This window comes from Podarcis raffonei, chromosome 14, assembly GCF_027172205.1.
Source record: "Podarcis raffonei isolate rPodRaf1 chromosome 14, rPodRaf1.pri, whole genome shotgun sequence".
NCBI lineage: Eukaryota > Metazoa > Chordata > Lepidosauria > Squamata > Lacertidae > Podarcis > Podarcis raffonei.
Genome location: NC_070615.1, coordinates 5,056,975 through 5,080,162, shown reverse-complemented (window position 1 = coordinate 5,080,162; position 23,188 = coordinate 5,056,975). Strand labels below are relative to the sequence as shown.

At 40.7% G+C, this 23,188-nt stretch overlaps 1 protein-coding gene across 4 annotated transcripts in view; it reads right to left on the bottom strand.

Moving 5' to 3' along the window:
• Positions 1–23,188, bottom strand: part of USP3 (ubiquitin specific peptidase 3) — a 42,235-nt gene that overhangs the window by 16,554 nt on the left and 2,493 nt on the right. For 2 of the 4 annotated variants that reach the window (XM_053365936.1, XM_053365933.1), the window contains exons 2-7: positions 10,168–10,228; positions 9,629–9,760; positions 4,772–4,855; positions 3,820–3,901; positions 2,231–2,313; positions 1,629–1,742 (exon numbers count right to left, since the gene is read on the bottom strand). In XM_053365936.1, the coding sequence (XP_053221911.1) occupies positions 1,629–1,742; positions 2,231–2,313; positions 3,820–3,901; positions 4,772–4,855; positions 9,629–9,760; positions 10,168–10,228 (556 nt within the window). Of the gene's footprint in view, positions 1–1,628; positions 1,743–2,230; positions 2,314–3,819; positions 3,902–4,771; positions 4,856–9,628; positions 9,761–10,167; positions 10,229–10,537; positions 10,750–13,676; positions 13,713–23,188 lie in introns of those variants that run through there. The other 2 variants (XM_053365935.1, XM_053365934.1) reach the window with 2 other exon arrangements.

Genomic DNA, 23,188 nt, shown 5'->3' with positions numbered 1-23,188 from the left:
GGAGGTGGGCAAGGTTTGGGGCCTGGCGCACGGCCCCGCCATCCTCCCAAAGCCACACCGCTCCACCCCTTGGTCACCACGGGACTTGCTGGATTTCCGCCAAACCCAAATTCAAATTTGCCCTATCTGCAGCGGCTTGGGGGGCAGGGGAGGAGGAGAGGACTGCATCTGAGCAGTCCAAAAGTAGAAAAGGGGATCGGAACTGATACCAGCAGTGCAGTTTTCCCCAGAGCGTCATCAGAAGAAGACTAAGAAGACACAGCGAGAGGAGCGTCATGGGACAATTGGGTAAAAGCACTGGAGTCAGAGGAGACCCCCAAGTGCAGAGGAGCACTGGCAGCAAGGCACAGCTCATCCGAGCCAAGCACTGGAGTCAGCTGAAGTTCCCAGGTGTGGCGGAGCACCGGAGTCCTTTAACCCTTGGAAGGGTTGGAAGTGCACAGGGACACGCCAGCACTTTAGCCCACAGTTTGTCACATTTTCGGAGGAGCGCCCAGGCAACAGGCCCCATCGCTGGAGTTGCCCCTCTCAAGCTTTGCTGCTCGCACGTGGCACGCGCCATTTTGCGTGCATGTGGCCACACTGCTGGATCTTGGTTGGGGGGTAAGTACAGCACCGTATTATGACAAGTGCTTTCTGTAATGCCAGCAGTGGGTCTGCCCTAGTTGTGGAAGCACTTGTGCCCGATTCTCAAAATGCTCCATCTGTGTGGCTGTCTGTAGATCTCAGATTTGGAATTTCAGGGTTTACATTTTGTCTGCCATGTTTTGAAGCAGCATCTCATGGGGCTCTTAAGGCACTGGATGCACGTATGATTGGTAGCGCCTGATTCTCAGCACAAGTGGGGTTTGCATGTATTTATTAGTATACTAGATCTATAGGTGAAGTTCACGTGAGCCTTTTAAGAAATGCTGGGGCCTTTAAGACATGGGATGCTTGCATAGTTAAAACGTTTGCATTTAAGCGTGAATAGGGCCTGCATGAGTTTATGCGCTGGTATAGAAGGCGCTCCCTTTAGGCAGCATAGCTCAATGGACAGAGCCAGATGTGCTGATTTATTCCCTGCATGGGGCTTGGAGCAGGGGCGGATCCCCGGATGGTGATAGCATGTGTGGCTGGATAGCTCAGTCAGCGTTGCATGAGACTCTTAATCTCAGGGTTGTGGGTTCAAGTCCCACATTGGGCAAAAAGTTACCTGCATTGCAGGGGGTTGGACTAGATGACCCTTGTGGTCCCTTCCAACTCTACAATTCTATGATCCTTTGCAAGATGCAGATGGAACAACCATATGGAACAACCACACACCCCAGCATTACAGGCTGGATAGCTCAGTGGTTAGAGCATGGTACTTATTATGCCAATACACAGGGTATTACTGATACCCACATAGTATAACGTCTCACTTCCTGTGCTACAGGTGGAAATAGCTTGCTGCTGTTAACGCCAAGGCTGCAGGTTTTGATCCCCATTTTGATCACCAGCACATATTCTTGTGTGCTGGGTGGCTGAGCTAGATGACCCGGGGTCCCTTCCAACTCTATAGTTTTATGGAAGGATACAGATAAACACTAGGTGTGCTGTTTGTATATATATATGTATATAGGCATACATGCTGTGTTTAGACTTACATGCTGTTATCCCCTTGGCTTCGAGTATGGTAAGTTCTCCGGCCTGCAGTCTTCCCATTCCGAAGCTCCACAGCCGGCAATTCTTTGAAGTAGCAACAGAACTGCTGAATGTTACTGTTGAAAGAAAGAGATGTGAACCAGAAATATGTACCAAGAGGAACAGAAAAGAAACCAAAGGATTTAACTGTTTTCTTTGTAACCCAGCAATGAATAGCTGTAGGGCAGCTATAAAGCGCACACACAGATGTAACTTGAACATTCTACAATTGCCTCTCAAATACCTGCATGTTAACACACTTGAAATTAAACTGCACAGTAAGAGGTCGGTCTTATGGATCCTCTTTTCAAACATCACAGGGAGTTTTATTTGCAAATATATTACAGGGTTTTGTCAGTTTTAGATATGCTACTGGTGGGAATGCAAACTGACATAAATGGAGCTGCAAAACTTGTTCTTATGGGTGTAGAGAGACCCTTCAGATGCACATATTTTAGCCTCAGTGAATTGTCCTACTCTCTCAATACATCACAGGGTGCACAATAACACTTAGCCTAGAAGCCAATTACAGAAGTGGGATTTTTAAAAATAAAGCAATGAGTACCTGAGTGACTGAAGAATCGCATTCATGAAACATGTGTTACCCAGATTCCGAAGGCCTGTAGCACACAGGGCTGTGGTGCTTCCCTGTGAACCAGAGACATCTTACAATAGGCTATACATCATCTTCCAGCCACCTGCTTTCTTTGAAACAGAGGGCTACATGCCTACATCAAGTTTTAAAAGTATTACATATAAATACTCTCATCCAATGAGAGTATGCCACACAGAATTCAGAACACACAGAAGGATAGATTCGAATCAAACCCATAAAGCTTTAACACAGCTTGTGAAAGGATTGTCACAAATTGCACAAGTGGAACAGCTGTGTGCCCACCAGAGGAACAAAGCACCCAAATTTTCACACCTAATTCTGGCTGGGCTGAGACCACCAGTGACCCAGATAATAAATAAATAAAATAATAAATAATATAAGATAATACATTAAAAATAAGACTTCTCTTATTAGGTCCACTTGTGCAAGCAAAATAGTATTTATTCTTTATTAATATTTTCGATTCTGCATGTAACGTATGCTAGGTTGAGAGCAGGATATGCTGTTCAAGATCACATGGGGGAGCTTTATGCTAAAAGCATGGAATTATTTTATTTGCTATTTGTTTTGCCATTTGATCTCTTAGCTAGCTTGGGTTCCTTTAGGAAATTATGCAGGGCAGAATTTTAGAAGGAAGGAGTGAATAGATGCTGAACCCAGCTTTCCTCCAGGCCATGTCTGGGAAACTTGCAGCCCATTTGCCTCCAGTCCAAAGGGCTCTCCAGGCCTTATCAGACACCACAGCCTGCTCTAGGCTCCCTGAGCAGGCAGAGGCACAGTGCCCAATTGCACAGGCAAGTGCAAGGCCCAGCAAAGCCACGACAGCAACAGCAGCAGTGAGAAGATACTGTAATGGTTCTTGCATTCCCTTCCCCTTATCAGCAGGATCACATGCACTTGGTGTTTCTACTGCTTTTGCAAGCAGCTGGGACAAGAAAGCTGTTCCCTCTTTTCTCCGTGACTAGCAAGGAGGCAGTGCATGAAGGATTTCATTTGCCCTGTTTGGGCAAGTATGAGCACCAGCAAAGAAATGAAGGCTGCCACAGTTCTACTCTAGCCTGCAGCATTAAGAAATCTTGGAGTTGGGAGGGAGGGAGAGAGAAAGAGACTTTTAAAAAGACCCCCGCAGGTCATTAATTCACAAGAAAAAAAATCAACTGGGATCTCTATTAATTGACTGGCCACCTGGTGAGTCAATGACCTTTGATAGAAAAAAGATTGTCATCCTTGTCTCCACATGCTCAGAACAGAATGGTAGCTCAAGATCAGGTACCCTAAAAAATAAGACTTGCTTCAAATTAAAAATATTTTGGGCAGTCAGAATAGTGACCTCTTTGGAGGCTTTGGTATTTAAAACGAGGTAAGGTAATGAGCCTATTTCAATACACAATTAAAAGTGTGTGCCCCACCAACACTGGAGTGTCACTCAAGAACCAGCAGGCAAGAGTGTATTAGAGAGGTATGCTAACAGACCAAGACATTTACTAAATGAGCTCCACTGATTAATGAAATCTGCTCCAAAATTATGTTGTACCTACATTTATTTTTAACAATTTGCTGTTTAGGGAGGAGTCTTCCAGAAGTTTTCTTTTCCTCTGTCGGTCTGCTGCAAAAGCTGAACTGTAGTAAATGAATAAATTGGTTAAGACATCTTAAGAAATCTAAAGAGAACACACCAAAGATAATCTTGGCCACAATGTCTTGACAACTGCATAGTCACATTTGCAATGATTCCTTTACATACAACAGTGAGACTGATCATTGGTTATAGAAGTTATAATACAAAATAGTCATCTTAAAATAATTTCAGAGCACACACTCAAATCTATTCTATTTTCAATAGCATGCAATTATAAAATACCCAAATTAATCTGATTAGGTTATGCTACAGCAGGCACCCTTGAGCATGCCCCAATTAGAACTAAAATTTCTGATCTAAAATAACGAACTCCACTTTCTTGATCAAAGGCTACTTGGTAGAGTATCCCCACAAGAGTCCATCTCTGCTCTTACAAGCATTGTTCTAAACATGAAACTTAAGCTTGCCAAAGTAGTCAACTGAAAGTATGCTACATCTGGAACCTCAACAGACTTCCATCAATGGACTCCAGGCCAGCAGCAGGCTTTTGCAGTTTAAGCCCACTGTGGTGACAGGTGTTTGGCACCACTAATGCAGCACAGGGGAAGGCCAACCCACGTATGGATACAGTACACCAGGAAGTTCTGCTATGCAAGGCTCACAGAAATAAACAGCAACTATACAAAACCACAGTGTGCTCTTGCACAGCTCCTATTTATTACAGTGAAGCCTACACAGGAGAATTTCCCAGTGGATTTTGTTCCATGTCAATTAGCGTGCCTCTAGATTTTCAGCATGCACCCATGCTGTCCTTTCACATACAAAGGACAAACTACTAAAAAGGAAAGGCATCACAATGCTAAACTAGCAACATCCACTTTCAGAAAAACACATATAAGTATATAGCTTACTTTTCCAAATTTTGGAGGTGCTCTCGGACTTTCTGTACCAGGCCAAGCTTGGTATCATTGACTACGAAGTCATCACAGCGATAACTGCAGTAAGAACACATTAATCAGCAAATGGACAGACTTTATCACAGCCATACCACCATGAGACTTATGTTGAGCAAATATGGGTTTCTTGAACTAAACAGCAAAAAGTTAGGTGCTAAGAGAATTAAAATGCAAACTGTATTCAACACCTCCTTTCAGATGAAGAGGTACAGAAATTGTCTTGCCCTTATGATCCAAGCAGGCTACATTGAAAAAGGAAGCAAGCAAGTGGGTCCTACAGGGGAGGGGGGGAGATGTAGCCTCACCCGCATAGCAGAAGCAGTTTTCCTATTCACAGTTCCTATCAGCCAGCTGTGCCCACTTCCAGGATACAATAAGCTGCATGGAGATAAAGCAGGGCACTCTTCCATTCTCCATCCCTGTTTGCCATATGACTAGACTCTTTAGGGATTGTTGTGGGGGTTTCCCCTTAGGTTTTTGGGGTTTTGGGGAGGGGAGCACCCTCAAGCATGCCAATACTTTCAACACTCACTACCAGAGTTTGTTATAGTCATACCTCGGGTTGAAGTAGCTTTGGGTTGAGCATTTTTGGGTTGCGTTCCGCGGTGACCTGGAAGTAACGGAGCACGTTACTTCCGGGTTTCACCGCTCACGCATGCTAAGACGGTCAAAATGACCTCACGCGCATGCGCGGAAGCAGCAAATCGTGACCCGCGCACGTGCAGACACGAGTTGTGTTCGCTTCAGGATGTGAACGGGGCTCCGGAACGGATCCCGTTCGCATCCAGAGGTACCACTGTATTAGGAAGATAAATACAAGTTCGAAGCATGTATTTCCTCTTAACTAAAAGTGACTGCTCCAAGGGTGGATCCAATTTGGTCCTCAATGTCATTTTCCTCAAACCACACACCCCTGCCTATCAGAGGACATCACTTATAATGTCAGTGGATGAGAGAGAGGATAGGGTTTAATCCTACACTGGCTGGGTGCAGTGTTAGAAACTGAGATATGAAAGCTAGGAGCTAAACAGCACCTTAAGCCTATGTTATGGGCACAACAATGGAATGTCTAGGCACACTTTTTAAATAACAAGAATACAAAGTTGAAAATGAACGAACTGCAACTAAAATATTATGCTCATTTTTCAAATGGTCTATTCCTTCCCCTGCCCACCCACCCCCTAATATACTTAAGAGGGTCTCTTCTCCAGTCTTCAGAAAGTAGCTGGAAGTGGGCAGACAGAAAAAGGTCCTCCTTTCCTTCTACTCTGCAATTTTAATCTGAAATTTTAGGCACAGTACTGTGCCCAGAGCTCAGAAACTGCTCACACTAATTAAATTCCCTGTTGCAAAATGCACCTAGAACAATGAAGTTTCAAACACTAGCTGTTTGATCCTGTTTCCAGCAGGGAACAAGATCCTGCAGCCAAACCAGCAGGATTTAATCCCGAGTATCAGCCCACAGGAGCTACTTCAATGAGGCTTTCCCAAAGGCTTTAAGACAGCTCTTCTGCTCCTATTTGCTCAGACAGCAGTGACTGTCTTAAAGTGGCTTGCCAAACTACTTTCTGAAGTTGTCTCTCTCTCCGCCTTTACGCATCACTAGAGAGATGTTTACAGGAGGGGAAACTGCTTCATAGAGCCACTTGGTTGCAGGTTTACATAACTTAAGAACATAAGAAAAGCCTTCTGGAATAGGCCAATGTCCCCACCAGTTCAGCATTCTGTTCTCACAATGGACAAGCAGCAGCCTTTTTGAAGAAGAAAATGTTTGAAGCTGCACTCTCACAATCAGGGCTTCAAAGGGAAGCATCACTCACCTGTCAATTTTGGCCCACCAGGATTAGGGGAGATAAAGAACTGGTCCTCCTGGCCAGAAAATGTTTCCCACCCCTGGACTACTCCTACACTTCAGCAGCTCAAGAGTGCAAAAAAACTCTATAGCTGTCACATTCCTAAGCAAGAGATGCAGTCATGAACAATCAGTACTGACTCTCAGCACCATGCAGCAGGCCTGCCCTACAGGCAACACCCAGAGTTGGTAGCACCATACACAATGGCATGTGCTGCTCAGTATGCTGCCATTTCAACCGATTTCTTTACAACAGAGTACTTCAGTCATTTAAGAGACTTTTTCATTATAAAAAGGGAGGCATCCAGCACTTGTGGGTGAAGAAACAGATTTTTAAAAATATAATAGGTATATTTTTAAAATGGAAAAGGTTCTCAACACGAATTCAAGGAAACATTCCAGTATCTGATATATCACTTTCTGCTTGTTCCTTCCCTGCAGTATTAGCTTATATCAATCCTTACCCTATAATGCCCCTTATGAGATCTCACTACCAGTCACCTGCATGAATCATGATTACATGTTTTGTGGAATTAAGCATCAATTGACAACATTTGTTATCTGCAAAATTCAATCTAATATGACCACAAAAATTTTCCTCTGGAGGCCATGTTAATCTCTTGCAGCAAAAACAGCCAGGCAGCTATATGGTACCTTAAAGACTAACAAATTTTTACTGCATAAACTTTCATGGATTAAAACCATTGCATCAGATGCATTCAGTGTTACCCTCAGTTACACATATAGTAGACGGAGGTGGAGGTGGAAATCAGTTATCTTTGCTTCCAATTCCACATCCACCACCGGCCACCACTACCATGAGTATACATTTCTGTAAGGCAGGATAAGAATCTGATGGTGTAACTCTAGCCTATGGAAGCTTATGTCAGAATAAATCTGCTAGTCTTGAAGGTACCACAAGAAACTTGATTGCTTTTGCTTTTAAAAAAGGTTATTGTTTTGTAGCTCAAATTCTAGTGGATTGCATATTTAAAGTACAAAACTTTACATATCGCAATACAATATTTTCTCAACATTAGAGCTAAGCATTAACCATTTTAGTGAGATAATGGGATTAGAAATAATACTACATCCGCGATCTATATTCCTGCAATTAATAAGAGTTTTGGTACAGTGCAGCTATGACTAACCTGCTAACTGCAATTCTGCTTTTGTTTCTGCTTACACTGCTGGCTTTTCTGTGATTATAACACTACGAAGTACATAGCCTTAGCTTCACAGCAGAAAGAGTGGTTAACTATAGGAAGGGCTCAACACCTCTGCACACTGTTTCTGCTGGAAAGGGGAACAACCACAATTGTACTGTGTGTTGGAAGCCTTTGAAAAAGTCAAGAAATGACTGCAAATCAAACAAGAGGAGATGAAAGTATGACAAATCAGCTACTAAATACAAAGTTCAAGATCCCCTTTAAAGACCTATCTGGAATTCTAAAAACAAAGAAACATTACTGAAATGCTCATCTTGCTGGCCGCCACCACCCCGGCAATAAGGATTAGTTTCAACAGCTCCACACACCAATTTGTTTAGGACCAAAAGTTAGGCTGGAATGCATAATGAGCTGGATAAGTGAGATTAAACTGTACTTTTCAGAGAGCTGGAACACTAAAGTTGCATTTCTGCTGTGTCATCAAGAGACATTCTCTATGGCTGCTGTACAGCTGTGAACTTCTTTCATTGTATATTTTCCTCAAATTCTGAGCCCAAACATGGTTTCAAGGCATGGTATCCTTTCTGTTTTGGTTGGCTTCTAATGGCTATAGTTAAACAGATATGTGGTATTTTAATCCAGCATAATACTTCCCTGGAGTTTACAAAGCAAGCCATATGAATGAAGACAGACTGAGTTAACTGGGTATGTTTAGCTTAGTAAGTGAGGCATAGGTAGCCTCAAGGGAGGCGAGTGGGATGGGAAGAGGACAGCTGCTTTTAACTCACAAGTCAGGCTTATAACATCTCACTGACAACATGAGAGGAGAAGGCCCAAGAATGCTGCTATATATAGCATGTTGGCAACACTGTCATACCCACAAAGGGTTGACTGCTATCAGCATGACCCATAACTACACAATCTGCCCTCACCATGTAAGGAAGATATACACATTACCCAAAGAGTGGAAGCAGTCCAAGAACCACACCAATCCTATGCAAATTCACCAAAAAGGGGGGGGGCAGTTTGGATAGCAATCACACTGCCATAAAATTTGGACATGTGAAGATTCAGGACAGCTATGTATGCAAGCATACATGCACTCATGTAAGAGATAGACCTCAAACCAAACTTGACAAAGACCTGATTGAGATTGGAACATGACACTGGCTCTGCTCACACATTCATAATGCTGATTTACAAGTCTAGAAGACGCCTCCAATGAGGACGCTCCCTCGCCTCAGATTTCTGGGTTTTGTCCTTCAAGACAAAATTGCAAACCTTGATTCAAACACCGGTTTGAACTGAGGTAGTGTTTCTCCTTGAATTATTTCTTAAATTAACTACAGTGGTTTGCAAAAAAATTCCTTCTTTCAGTTGGCCTTTGGCTTTATATATCTCTTCTGCAAAAGGGTGAGAAAATTGAAATGAACTGGGCAAAAGGTTATTCCATACAGGTGAAGGTTGCTGCTTTCATTATTTACCCCAAACCCTCAAGATGGGATGAACATAGAAATAAAAAACAAGGAAACTGTTCAACTTGTATAGCGTAGTGGTTAAGAAAATCAGTTGTAAGCTAGGAAGTCCCAAGTTCAGTTCTTACCACCACAGGGCCTGAGATAAACCACCATCTCAGTGTACACCTACCAGCTGCTATATTGGGATAATTCTGGCCTATCTCGTAGGACTGTTGAAGGTATTGCCAAGATAATGTGAAGCACTCTCAACAGGCATAAAGCATAAAATCTAAACTACAACTACTAACTGATGATATGCCTTAAAAAACCTTACCAGTATGTACTGTAACTACTGCAATCCATGCACACTGTGTGTTGAATCTTCTCTTGCTTTTCAGTTTTCTTGTGATTAGCTAATGAAACTTGGGCCTCTTCATAATGTTTCTTTGCATGCCCATTCACATATCTGAAAGGAAGAGGGGAAAGATAGCAAGTTCTCAAGAGCCTCCTTTTCCAAGATAATGCCTAACGCATCTCAAACAAGCATACTGTATGAACAACTGCAACAGTATCAACTAGGTTGGGCTGTTGAATGTTAAATTACTTGGCAGATTCTAAGTGCAGATACCCAGTAGGTTTTGGAAGTCTTCCAACAGAATAAGCATACATTCACCTTTGTACATTTTTAACAGCCTTTTTATGGTTTCAGTCCAATAAAAAACACCAGAAACTCTCAGATAAGAGACTTTTTTTTTTAATACCGCCCAGATTACCTGTCATTTTAATTGAAGAGAAAAACTCTAAGTCTTCTCATTCTAAAACATGTTTTACCTAAATATGATTTCAGGAGGGGTCAAATGTAGATATACCCACCTTCCACAGTGGACACTTGAACAAGTCAGGCAGATCCAAGGACTTTTATTAGACCGGCACACTGTTGAGCATGAAAAAATAGAGAAGTTGAGTTAAACAGACTGTGTGGTGTGATCACATAAGCCAGTTTTTTGAGTTACAAATATCTCTTTTTCAGAAATAATATGAAATACAACATTTCTCACAATGATATTTATACAACATCAACTGATTGGTAGTCGGTAGCTCCTGTAAACTATAGAGAAGGAAGTTGACAGAATAAAGGTGGACAGTATATGAGAGTTGGAGAATGGGTGGGTTATTTTAAAATGTAAACATATATTTTCCATCAGTATATTTCTCACAATCATATGTTCTACATTTTACTTACCTGCATCATAATATGAACACTTGTTTTCTGACATGATCCTGAACTGATCTACTGTACTTTAAATGTGTTAGAAACTCAGGTATATAAAGCTAATCACCAAATGGCACCTTAAATGGTTACAGTTGCCACAACAGAATGCCTAGGTGCCATTTTTTTGCAGTGAAATTTATATCATCATCATCTCTATACAGCTTTATATTTTAAATAAAAAATCTCAAAGCAGTGTACACATTAAAACATCAAATAAAACAATCCAGAATTTTTTAAAAATCAAGCTTCAAGGAAAATATTTCAGATCCTTTTCTCTAAGTGGCATTTTGCTTTCCCCATATTTATTTACCCCATAAGTACAGTCATACCTCGGAAGTCAAACGGAATCTGTTCTGGAAGTCCATTCAACTTCCAAAACGTTCGGAAAGCGTGGCTTGAAGCCCCATCGGACATTCGGGTTCCATTCCAAAGAACGTTCGCAAACAGGAACATTCAGTTCGGAAGCCAAAACGTCCGAGTACCAAGGCGTATGACAAGGTACGACTGTACTCTAGGAAGCCAGTGTGGTGTAGTGGTTAAACTGTTGGACCAGGACCTGGGAGACCAGGGTTCAAATACCCAGAGTCATGAAGCTCACTGGGTGACCAGTGACCAGTCAGTCACAGCCTCTTAACCTGCCTCACAGGGTAACTGAGGAGGGGATGAATCATGTGCTCCTTGGAGATAAAGGTGGGATATAAATGCAATAAGTAAGCTATTCTGCTTACCTACTTAAGAAAGCTGGAGGGGTCAGCCAGATGGAGATGTCAGTCACCAACCTGGCATCCAGAGATCCCCACATGGTCACAATTGGACCCATGCAAGTCACAAAATGCACCTGGCAGATTTCGAACACTAGTTAAACTGGATACTAAATCTTTACTGGTCTGAACCAGAACCAAACTGGAACATCTACAATCAGCAACTGAACCAGAACCAAACTAAAAAATGGAATGCTTTCACTTGTTTATTATAAAATCCTGTTATGTGAAGCACTGAGGTGCAGTTGGCATGATACACTCCACTTATAAGTGTGATTAGAACCAACTTCCAATTTATTGGAAAGAAATCAGAAACCAAAGTAAGCAAACCATATGGTAAAGATCGGGTGCCATACATTTCTAAAGAGGGCAGTCTGTTCTGCAGTGTTTGGGATAAGGATTAGTGGGTAGTCAGTAAGGATTTTCCACTCCTGCTTTGATTGATTTGAAGATCTGAGTCACTCACTTTCCTGATGTACTAAGTACATTAGAAAGGAAGAAACAGCTCATTTTGCACTAGTCACAATCTCCAATTTAACTTCAAAGCCAATCCATGAGGACCACAATACAGTGGCCATCACTTGAGATTCTGAAATCACAAATTACAATTACTAATTTTGAGTATGAGGAAAAGGTCAGCGACTTCCTTCACAGCTAAAACAGTGGTTTCCAATTAGCTAATTATTGAGGATCCCCTATTTTTCAAAAGCTAAGCCAGAGACTTTTGAAACTTTTGGTAACTCTATGGTAGCTGCCTGTGCAAAGCAATTTTTTAAAGATTATGTGGGGTAGCTCCTAATAAGCAAAGATTTTAAGTATGCTAAAAAGACCATAAATTTGTGATATTTCCACACAAAAATGGCAAATATTTAGTTGGGGAGAGACAAATTTGATTTTATCAATGTTTAGTACATGTGAACAAATTCTGACATTTCTAGGAGCTTCTAAACCATTCTTCTTCTTCTTGCTGTTGTTGAGAGAGAGATGCCTCCCAACAAAATGTTAAAAACACTAAACCTAAATGTGATGGGAGAAATCATGCCTCTTTTTGTCCCAAACAATTCCTTCAACATCTGGTTCTGTATTTCCAATTTTATTCTCAAATCTGGTTCAACATCAAGCTGATTTCTATGCTTGTTCTTCATAAAACAAAACAATGAAAATGTTTGTTCACAAAGATATGTGGAACAAAAGGGAACTAGATGCCTGAAAGCAAGCTTTTCCACCTAACACCTTATAATCAGCAAAAACCTTCACCCAAAATTGGTCAAGTCTACATTCTTTGAAAAATGATTTCAATGAACCATCACCAGTCATGTCAACAAGTGCATCTTGCTCTTCCGCAGATAAGAGTTGTTAGTTGTACATCACCCTTCAAAAGGATTCCTTATCCACAAGTTTTCAGGATTTCGTGCAGTAATCCAGATTTGGTGCACGTAATTGCTGAAGCTAGTCACTAAATCATGCAGGTGCTCAGTGATGAAATGTTTTACTTTCGGTATCAATTCTTCGTCATTGGCCTCTAGAAATGTCTCTAGTGTTGGGATGTTAGTGAGGCTACCACCTTCTAATCAGCTTGCCCATAACCGTAATTTTTAAAATCACTGCCTCAATTTTATCTTCAACATAAAAAAATATTCACATGACGACTTTGAAGGTTTCTGTTGAGATTGTTCCAAGTATGTGAAAATGTCTGCTAAGTAGGCTAGCATACAAAACCATGCAAAGTTGCTCAACTGATCACATGGAAATTTGAATGTCAAAGAAAGTCGTACTTCATCACATAAAGAATTGCTTCAATATCCCGCCCCCCCCCCCCCGACAGCCAATGCACTCCTGTATGTAAAAGTAACTGCTTATGTTGGCTTCCCATTTCTTCACGCAATTTTGAGAAGATCCTAGGATTCAAAGCTTGAGATTTGATAAAATTACTAATCTGGACAATTTCATCAAGTACCTTCTTTAGTGAGTCTGGCATCTTCTTTGTGGCCAAAGCTTCTTGGTGAACGCTGCAGTGGGTCTATTTCATTAAAGGTGCTACAGTCTTCACCCAAACAAGCCCACTGATTTTCCCTGACACTGCAAAAGCATCATCTGGCAGTAGCTCTCCAGGATTCCAGATAAGGATTTCTGCCAGTCCTATCTGGAGGTGCCAAGGATTGAACCAAGAACCTTCTGCATGCAAAGCAGGATGCTCTACCACTGAGCTATTGCCTATCCCCAGACAATAGGAAAAAAATTGCTCCATTACAACAGAATAAAAAAAAGCAATTGTGTCCCGAGCTTGCATGTTTTATATATGCAAAATGCTTTTTATATGAAAGAGTGTTCAAACATGCTATTCTTACTTGTAATTTGAAATGGTACATCTCAGCAAAACTTTGGTGGATTGATTGGTGGAAAGATTGGTGGAGACTGAATAGAAAACTATTGGAATTTTGTAATGTTGGTAATAGTAATAGTAGTTTATTATTATTATAATTTCATCCTTCTGTGCCCAAGATTCATCCCTGGCTTAAAGAGATTAATTAGCTAAATACAGTACTTATTTGGAGTGAGGTTTTTATTCTTTCTGATTACCCAATAGGAATAACCAACTTTTTAATTTATTAGGATTCTGCCATACATCTCCCACCCCCAAATATAGCCACATAGCTTCCCACAGAAAACAAAATCCACACAGGCTATGTTTTGCACTAAACTAAATCATCAGAGAGTGAGCTGTTGTGCTAATCATAGTGGCAAATTGCTTAGCTATTTCCCTTGTCTGACTTCCAAGATGAGACACGAATCCCAAACTCATACGGCACTGAAAGACTTACCTACAAGCAGTGGGAGAATCCTTTAAACTTGATAGTCATTGAAAGTAATTAGAAGTTCTTTTCAGAAAGAGAGCAAGGGGATGGGATCCCTTACATCCCCCCCCCCAATGATGAGCATGTGAACCTGCCCTGTGGAGCAAGCTATTTGCATTTGCACTCTCCCTCTCTCTCTCTCCGCCCCCTCCAATCACAAGAGCCACAAGAAACTGTCAAAGATTTTTGCTCAGTCCCAGCTCACTTGCAATCCAGTAACTCTTTCACAAGATTTTCCCCTGGGAGCAAACAGATGCTAGTCACAAGCACAGGCTGGATGATCCATGGAAGGCTTTCACTGTGCAATTAACAAGATAAGCAAGTCCTCCCGACAAGAGGATGGTGCTGAATTAGATTCTCTTTATTCTTGTATCTCCAGCCTCCAACATCCTAAGGAGTCAAAGAGCTCCTCAAAGCCCAGGCATAACAGCTAAAACACTGCATTTTGGGGCCACACTATCATCACAATTACATTCTATGCTAGAATAGAGAGATTTTAAGAAATATGCCCATGAAATCTTAGGTTCAGTTCCATGCAAGCTACAAAATGCAGCCACTCTCTCCAAACACTGACAGCCCAATTAGTGTATTTGATGGCATACAGCTATAGTTCCTGAAAAATAAGCCTTCATAACTGTGGTGAGATGCTGGTGCAACTCAGACATACAACCAAACCATAGTTTGCACTAATTAGAGCTTAAAACCCAAGCATGATGTCTGAATTCTGAAAATTCAGGTAAACCATTGTTCAGAGTTGCTTGGCTGCTTAGTACTCCAGCTTCTAGGTACAGAGAAGCCTTCAAAGGCAAAGTAATATACTTATGCCTGTAAACTGAACTTAGTATCTATCTAGATGTTGAAAATATCAAACCAATTTTACAAAATCAAAGCTCTTCTTTGTGTGAAAAGGGGAGTCTTTATACAGCTCACATTAAAGAGAAATAAACAGAACTGTTCTGCAAGTTTTAGCTAAAGTGTCTGCAACAGCAATTACCTACAGTTTTACCCAGCTGTATTTTTAGAATGGCCTCAAGTATTATGAAAGACATTCATATAGGAAGGATTTGGCCAAAAAGAATCTGAGATGCCATAAGGCCATCTGAAATGAGTCATATGTCTCTTTTCTTCAACATCCTGTTAATTTGGGAATGTGGAAACTATATTTGCCATTGCATAACAGAAGAGGGAGAATAGTGTTGTTTACAACTTTGTAACTTGAAGTGAGTTTGCAATGCTTGTTCCTTATTTACACAATGGGCACAGCCATTCCCTGCAAAGAATTAACTGCTCTATTTTTAAAGAGCAAAATATTTCACCCTATAAACAACATTTAGTCTGCCCCTCAGTTGGCTCCCTCCTTTCTAAGCTTTAGGTGAGCTGTTGAGATCTTTTTATTCTGCTTAGCTTTTCATTTGCTCTTAAGTTTTTGACCATTTTATTCTGCTTCTTGAATGCATTTGTTTGACTGTGTCTCAGCTGGTTTTGTTGCAAGCTACTTTGGGGGTATATAAACCAATTCATAAAAGCAAAATGTTCAAACCACTTTACATGTTATTCCAGTAACTATTCCAGTAACCCTGTGGAGTAGACACTATTATGTGTATGTTGCAGGGGGATGGGGCTGAAGCAATGACACAGTGGCTTGCCAAAGATCACCTATCATTTTTTAGTCAGCTGCAATGACTTTCAAACCAAGAACTTCTCAGTTTTTGTCTGCTATGTACTGGGTAACGGTAAAGGTAAAGGAACCCCTGACCGTTAGGTCCAGTCGCGGACGACTCTGGGATTGCGGCGCTCACGTCGCTTTACTGGCCAAGGGAGCTGTATTTGTCCACAGACAGCTTTCGGGTCATGTGGCCAGCATGACTAAGCCACTTCTGGTGAACCAGAGCAGTGCACAGAAACGTCGTTTACCTTCTTGACGGAGAGGTACCTATTTATCTACTTGCACTTTAATGTGCTTTTGAACTGCTAGGTTGGCAGGAGCAGGGACCAAGCAACGGGAGCTCACCCTGTCAATGGGAATCGAACCGCCGACCTTCTGATCAGCAAACCCTAGGCTCTGTGGTTTAGACCACAGCGCCACCCGCGTCCCATATGTACTGGGTACCACCTCTCAGATATCATATTCAAACCCAGGCTGGTACCAAGAGGGTTGAAGGTGAGTAAGAAGTTATCTGTAGCTTCCATACTCACAGACAAGAAAAGAGAAAAGTCAAGTTAGGATGAAACAGCAGACAAACAGGAAATGGGCTTTAGAGAACAGCTGAGTCAAGAGACTGAAGATAATGCCCAAGGTAGCTTTAAACAATACACTTCTAAAGGCAACTCACCACTCTCCAAGAACTTATTAGTCATTTTCTTAGACAACTAAAAGACCTGCACTAAAGCAACAATTGGCTAGTTTAAATTATTGAATTTTGCTTGTCCTCCAACTCTGATCACTGACCTCACTGCACTCTTGGCTTCCAACTTCACAAGTCCCTTCCTGCAATCCAAATCCTTGCCCATGAGCAAGAAACTTTCTTCCTCTGGCACTTCTCTCTTGATGGTCCCTTTACTCTGTGCCTTCAAGGTTACTTATCCCTTCAGGAAAAATTCCACGTTCTACTGCTGACACAGTCACCCTAAGCAGCGAGCCACAGCAGCTAAGCCAATACCCGAGAAACAACTACGCAGACAGGCGGATGGCAGCCAAGTTTCAAGTCTATTACATATAAACATTACTAATTCATGTATATGATATAGTTCCCTTTTCATCAAACCTAGCCTGTCTACTAAGAGCAAACAAGACTATCTTCTGTAGCCGTAGAGACTAACAAGATCTGTTGACACAGGGAACCAAACATGCCTGCATTTCTAGGTAACAGAAATTCTGAAGTAATCATGAAAATGTATATAACAGAATCAATGAGAGACAGAAAAATAAAGATACCTTATTAATGTATTCTTTATTGTTCTGTTTTAAGTGCTTCGTTAAAAGTTGTTTTTCTTCTACTCCACCCTAGCATGAAACCCAATGTCATACCCCTTAAGTTATGCAAATACCCAGATGAGGCCTGGTTTCCATTCAGTAATCAAGATGATATCAGCACTGGCTGAGCGAGAACACAGAAAGTTGTTTTTGCACTTATGAGCAAGGAGGAAGAAAGTACACACGGCCACAAACCCCTCCCTAATCTACCTTGAAGCATGATTGCCACATGGAAGACGGATTTAAAATTTGCTGCATGTTGCACATTGAAGGAAAATTATATGAAAATGATTTATAGATGGTACCTAACTCCAAATTGGCAAAGATGTATAAAAGTGAAACAGGTACCTGTTGGAAATGTCAAGAAGCAGAAGGAACATTTTATCATATATGGGTGGTCATTCGAATAGTTAATGATGCTTTGGAAAGGATTTATAATGAAATGAAAAAAATGGTTTACAAGAATATTCCAAAAAACAAACAAACCAGAAGCATTTATTTTGGGTATAGTACAGACAGAGGTACCCAGGGGACAGAAAAAGCTATTTATGGATGCAAAGACAGCAGCTCAGATTTTGTTAACTCAGAAATGGAAGGTGGGGGAGGTTCCAAAGAAGGAGGAATGGCAACTGAAAATGATGGATTATGCAGAGCTAGCAGGCCTAGCCAGCAAGGTAAGAGAACAATAAGAATGTATGTATAAAGGGGAATGGAAATTATTTGTGGAATATTTGGAAAACAATTGTAAGCAAGTGAAAATGCTAGCAGGATTATTGTAAATTCAACAGTATAATGTAAATTAAGATATAACGGAAAGGGGAAAACTAGATAGAGGAAATAGAATATGCAGCTACTTTTGGAAGTACAAGGGAAAACAAAGAGAAAAAATGGGAAGTCATTGGATGTACTGTTGTATATTTAAAGGTGGAAAATGTATACAGTATTGGAAAATTTAATAAATAAATTGTTTTAAAAAGCAGCATGAATGCCAAATCAAAACACAAGGAGGATGAAGCAGCATTTCACTGATGCAACAATCCTTACCTGCACACACCTATGGCTGGATGATCATTTTCCAGTATCACTGAATTACTTTAAGGGTCTCATTTTTGAAAAGAATTACTTACAACTCAATACAATAAAAATCACATGCATTTAAAATAAACAATAAAGAATGCATGCCAAGCATCATAATAAAAAAAACTGCTAATAAAATTGGGCCAGCTACGAGGGAAGCAAAGGTATAGGTCTGACATTTAGCTGTGGTTTGTTCTGCCTTTTCATACTGCACGCTCCTTACAGGAAACCTTCAACCACAATTTTATGCTAATGACCAGACTGCATGAAAGAATAACCTCAAATTCAACTTCAAACTACTTTCTAGTTCTTGTTTGGAGACAAGCTGCCATTTATAGAAACCTTAGTTTTCCCAATTCAGCTATCACAGCAAACAGAAAGCTACTCAAATCAGAGGAAATCAGAGCATGTGAGAGGAGCACCTAAGTAGGGATACCAAACCATGGTTTGGCTGTTACATGATAAACTGTGCCTAAACTGTATCAGAGCTTTCCACAGTATCACTGAGCTACTTCTCTGTGTAGCCAAGATGAAATAAGGTATTAAAATATTCTGACATGTAGAAATTGACATGTGTTTTAAATCTGCTTTTAGTTTAACAGTTGGTTTTAATTATGTTTTAACTTTAAGTTTGCCTTTCATTGTTTGTTTTAGTTTATGTAAATGACTTAGAGATTCTGTTTATAATCAAGCAGTATATAAATTTTGTTAAGCAGATAAAAATAAGAATGATTTATTTCAAATGACAGTTGCTGTGACAGAGGAATTATGACCACTTGCACTGACAAGTCCTGTACATATCATCCTCTGGTATCATTTATAACCAAGACTGGGTACATGTGCAAAGATTTTCACAAGCTGACAGAATAGTTTTCCAAGCACTGCAATAGAACCAAATTTCAATCGCTATGGCAACCGGGCATCTAACATATATTTCCAGCCCTATGATCTATACACTGAGTCGATACAAACAAGGCATACAAAGAACCCCTCTTCAGCAGCTGCCCCAGAATGAATCACTCTTACTCTCATCTAGATGAGAGTAAGTCTCCCAGGCAACTTCCAGTTATGCCAAAAACCTTAAGCCATGTGGGTCAAGCTGGTAACACAATAAATATTCCCATTTTAAAAACGTAATTGAAAAAGCATAATAAACATTCAGTACAATAATTGAATACATTGTTATTAGTCAAGAGATTAGAGCTGAGTTGGCCTGCCTATAAACTGATCCAGCAAATACTCTCAATGAAATGCCTATATTTCAAAAATGCCACTATCATTTTATTTTGTTATGGTTACCATATGTTAAAATGGCTACTCATGAAGGATGCTTGCTGCTGAGCCCTCTAGCAGTCAGTGTTAGAAACTGAGATATGAAAGCTAGAAGCTAAATAGCACCTTAAACCTAGGTTATGGGCACAACAACGGAATGTCTAGGCACACTTTTTAAATAACAAAAATACAAAGTTGAAAATGAATAAACTGCAACTAAAATATTATGTTCATTTTTCAAATGATCTATTCCTTCCCCTGCCCACCCCTCTAATATACTTAAGAGGGTCTCTTCTCCAGTCTTCAGAGAATAGCTGGAAGTAGGGAGGCAGAAAAGGGTCCTCCTTTCCTTCCACTCTGCAGTTTTAATCTGAAATTTTAGGCACAGTACTGTGCCCCGAGCTCAGAAACAGCTCACACTGATGAAATTCCCTGTAGCAAAATCCACCTAGAATGGGCGTTTTGAACACTGGCAGCAGTCCTAGTCGAATCAAGCAGCATTACAAAGCTTCTCTCATTGGCTACCTGCTATAACTGCAAGTCTCTCCAATAGGGAACACAAGCAAGTCCTAAGTGGCAAAAGTGAGTGCTTAGTGGAGTTTCAGACTAGAATTTGGGTGCCGGGGCAGGGGGGGGGCGCTCAGGTGCAAATTTTCACTTAAACCATGAGGTGGGCCAATAGCACAATCACCCAACTTACCTCTCACTGGGTGCAATGTTCGAAACTCCCAGTGTTCTAGACACATTTTACAACAGGGAATTTCATAAATACGAGCGGTTTCTGAACTCTGGAAGCACCTAATATTTCATATTAAAATTGCCACTGCTGAGGGTTTGGGAGGAGAAATTCCTTCCCGCTAGACTTCCAAGAGATTGCTGCAGCATCAGGTAAGTTGATAGGTTCCACCTCTCAGCTGGCCTTACAGAAAGGCAGTGTTTCGCTCTCAGAAGCCTTGGATTGGCTGCCCTTAGGCTAGGAGTACAGCTGCCTTTTTCCTCCCTCCATCCATCTCATTCCCATCTTGTCTCAACCACTGAAAACAGACAGGGAGCAAAGCTCTCACTGCCTTGTCTGGCTCTTTCCTCAAGAGTTGTGAAACTCTCCCCCACCCATCAGCTTTCACTGAAACTGCTGGAGGAATGGGTTTGTCTACAGAATTAATTGCACAGGAGAAATTAAACCTTGGGTGGAATTTCACACATGTGGGAGATGGAAGGAGAACTAGGGAGAATGATCTAGACAGGAGCGGTGGTTTTCTAACTTCCCATGCACAGTGCACTTGAAAACTGCTGAGCATCTTGGTGGACCACTTAAATATTTTTCTCTGTTTAGCAACTCTCATGCACTGTACTTTACAATGTTAAGGAATTCAAACTGTAATACAATAAAATGCAATGTATAAGAAACAAAAGAAGCAATTTGGGCACAATTTAGGGGGGAAAGGGTTTTCAATCCTGATCTGGATCTGCCTGTTGCTCAGAAGTAAATCCCAATTGAGTTCAATGGGGCTTCCTCTCAAGTAAAATATGCATGGATCGGGGACCTGAAAACTTTTCTTTTGAACTCAATATGTTTTGTTTAGGTTTTAGCTGCCTTGTTTAATGTACTTTTAATGTATGATGTGCTTTTAATTTGAAATACACTAGCCAGTTAGTTATGATGGTTTAAGTAGCGCATGTTAAAGTGTTATCTACTTCAGACTCTCACAGGGATGCTTAAAATCAGAACAAATTTTGGAGTAGGATCATTGTAGGACACTTAAGTCTTAGGTTTGCGAACTGGACACTCAAGGTGGGTGTCTCTACCATCAGATGTATTGGCCTTTAATATGTGTTAACTGTAGTGCCAATATATATATATATTTATATGAGGGAAAGGGGGTGTAGGGAAAATCCATGGCTTGTCTGCAGAATGGAAAGAAAGGAGGACCTTTTTCTGCCTCCCCACTTCCAGCCGCTCTCTGAAGACTGGAGAAGAGACCCTCTTAAGAATATTGGTGGGGCGGGCAGGGGAAGCATGGCTTTGTTTGTTGTTGTTGTTTTGGTTTTTTTTGCAGTCTTCAGATGAGGACTGGACCTTGTGAAAAATGAACACAATATTTTAGCTGCAGCTCATTCATTTTCAGCTTTGTATTCTTGTTATTAAAAAGAGCACCTAGACATTCATTTCATTGTTGTACCTACAACTAAGGTTTAAGGTGCCATTTAGCTTCTAGTTTTCATATCTCAGTTTCTAACACTGGCCAGAAGGTGGATCCCATGGCGAGTCTCATCAGTGGACATAATTTGGAGGCCTCTGGTTAAACAAAAGCTTTATTCTAAACACCACAAAAAATGAGGAATAAGTACAGCATCACCAAACAGTGCCAAGGAATGTAGTCACAACTGTGCTCATTAACTTCATTGACTATATTAAGATTCCCAATTCAATTATAGTTCTCTATATGTCATATGAAGTAGAATTAAAACAAGATAAAATCACAAATTCATTACAATCTAAAAACAGCACTAGAGCAATTATAATGAATGCTTTAAAAAGCAGTAAAATACAACCATAAAGAAACAGCAAAAAATAATTAAGAACAGCAGAGGTTAAAATTACTGTCTCACTATAAGAACAGCAGTAGCAGAGAAAGAGAATACCCAATTAATGACATCCAATATAGGCAGAAAAATATGTTTTCACTAGAAATGTTTACAAACCAGCCCAGAATATTTTGTCATCTTGTATAATTCTAATACAAAACACAAAAGGACAGGGGGAAAGTTCCCACAGTTGTTCCCTTTATATGTCTATAGTATATTATAGAAAGAAAAATAACTCCCGTCCTCCTCTGCTGAACTCTGTTCAACAGGGTATTCCCAAAGGAGTGTAACAGCCACACATAAATATGCGCGCGCACACACACACACACACACACGAGTCTATTGGAAATCCACATTGCAATACAGTACATCATAAACTCCTGGCTTTTCTAGAGCGTTACAAGCATGATTGATGTTTTATGGACTGGAAGAACCCTGGGAGGGCTGAGACTGCAGGGAGGGGAAGGTGGTAATGAGAGGGGAGCTTTATCAAACAAAGCATACGGAAAAACTCTGGCATCCTGTAAAACACTCCTGCATTTGTGTAAGTGCACTTATGTTAATTTACATATACAATAGACAAAGATGTATCTGGCCCTGTCTCAGCAAAACAGCAACTTCAACTGTACTCTTTAGGAGTGCAATTGTAACATCTTCCAAACTAATTCAATTTTGCAGCAAATTCCCCCAAATCATTGTCAGGATATTTATACAAACATCAGACTTACAGGAAGCCATTTGCAAGGGGCAAGTAACACTTCCATGCAGACAACTAGCTTGTCAGGCCCTAAGGACAGCTCACAGTACAGTGGTACCTTGGTTTATGAACTTAATCCATTCCGGAAGTCTGTTCTTAAACCAAGGTGTGCTTTCCCAATAGCAGCGGGGGACTCAGTTTACAAATGGAACACACTCAACAGGAAGCAAAACATGTTGTTATTCCAAGGCAAAGTTCACAAACCAAAACACCTACTTCTGGGTTTGCAGCGTTCTTAATCCAAGTTGTTCATAAACTAAGCTGTTCTTAAACCAAGGTACCACTGTATAATTTTATAATCTGCAAGATACTGACACTGATACTTTTTACTACATTACC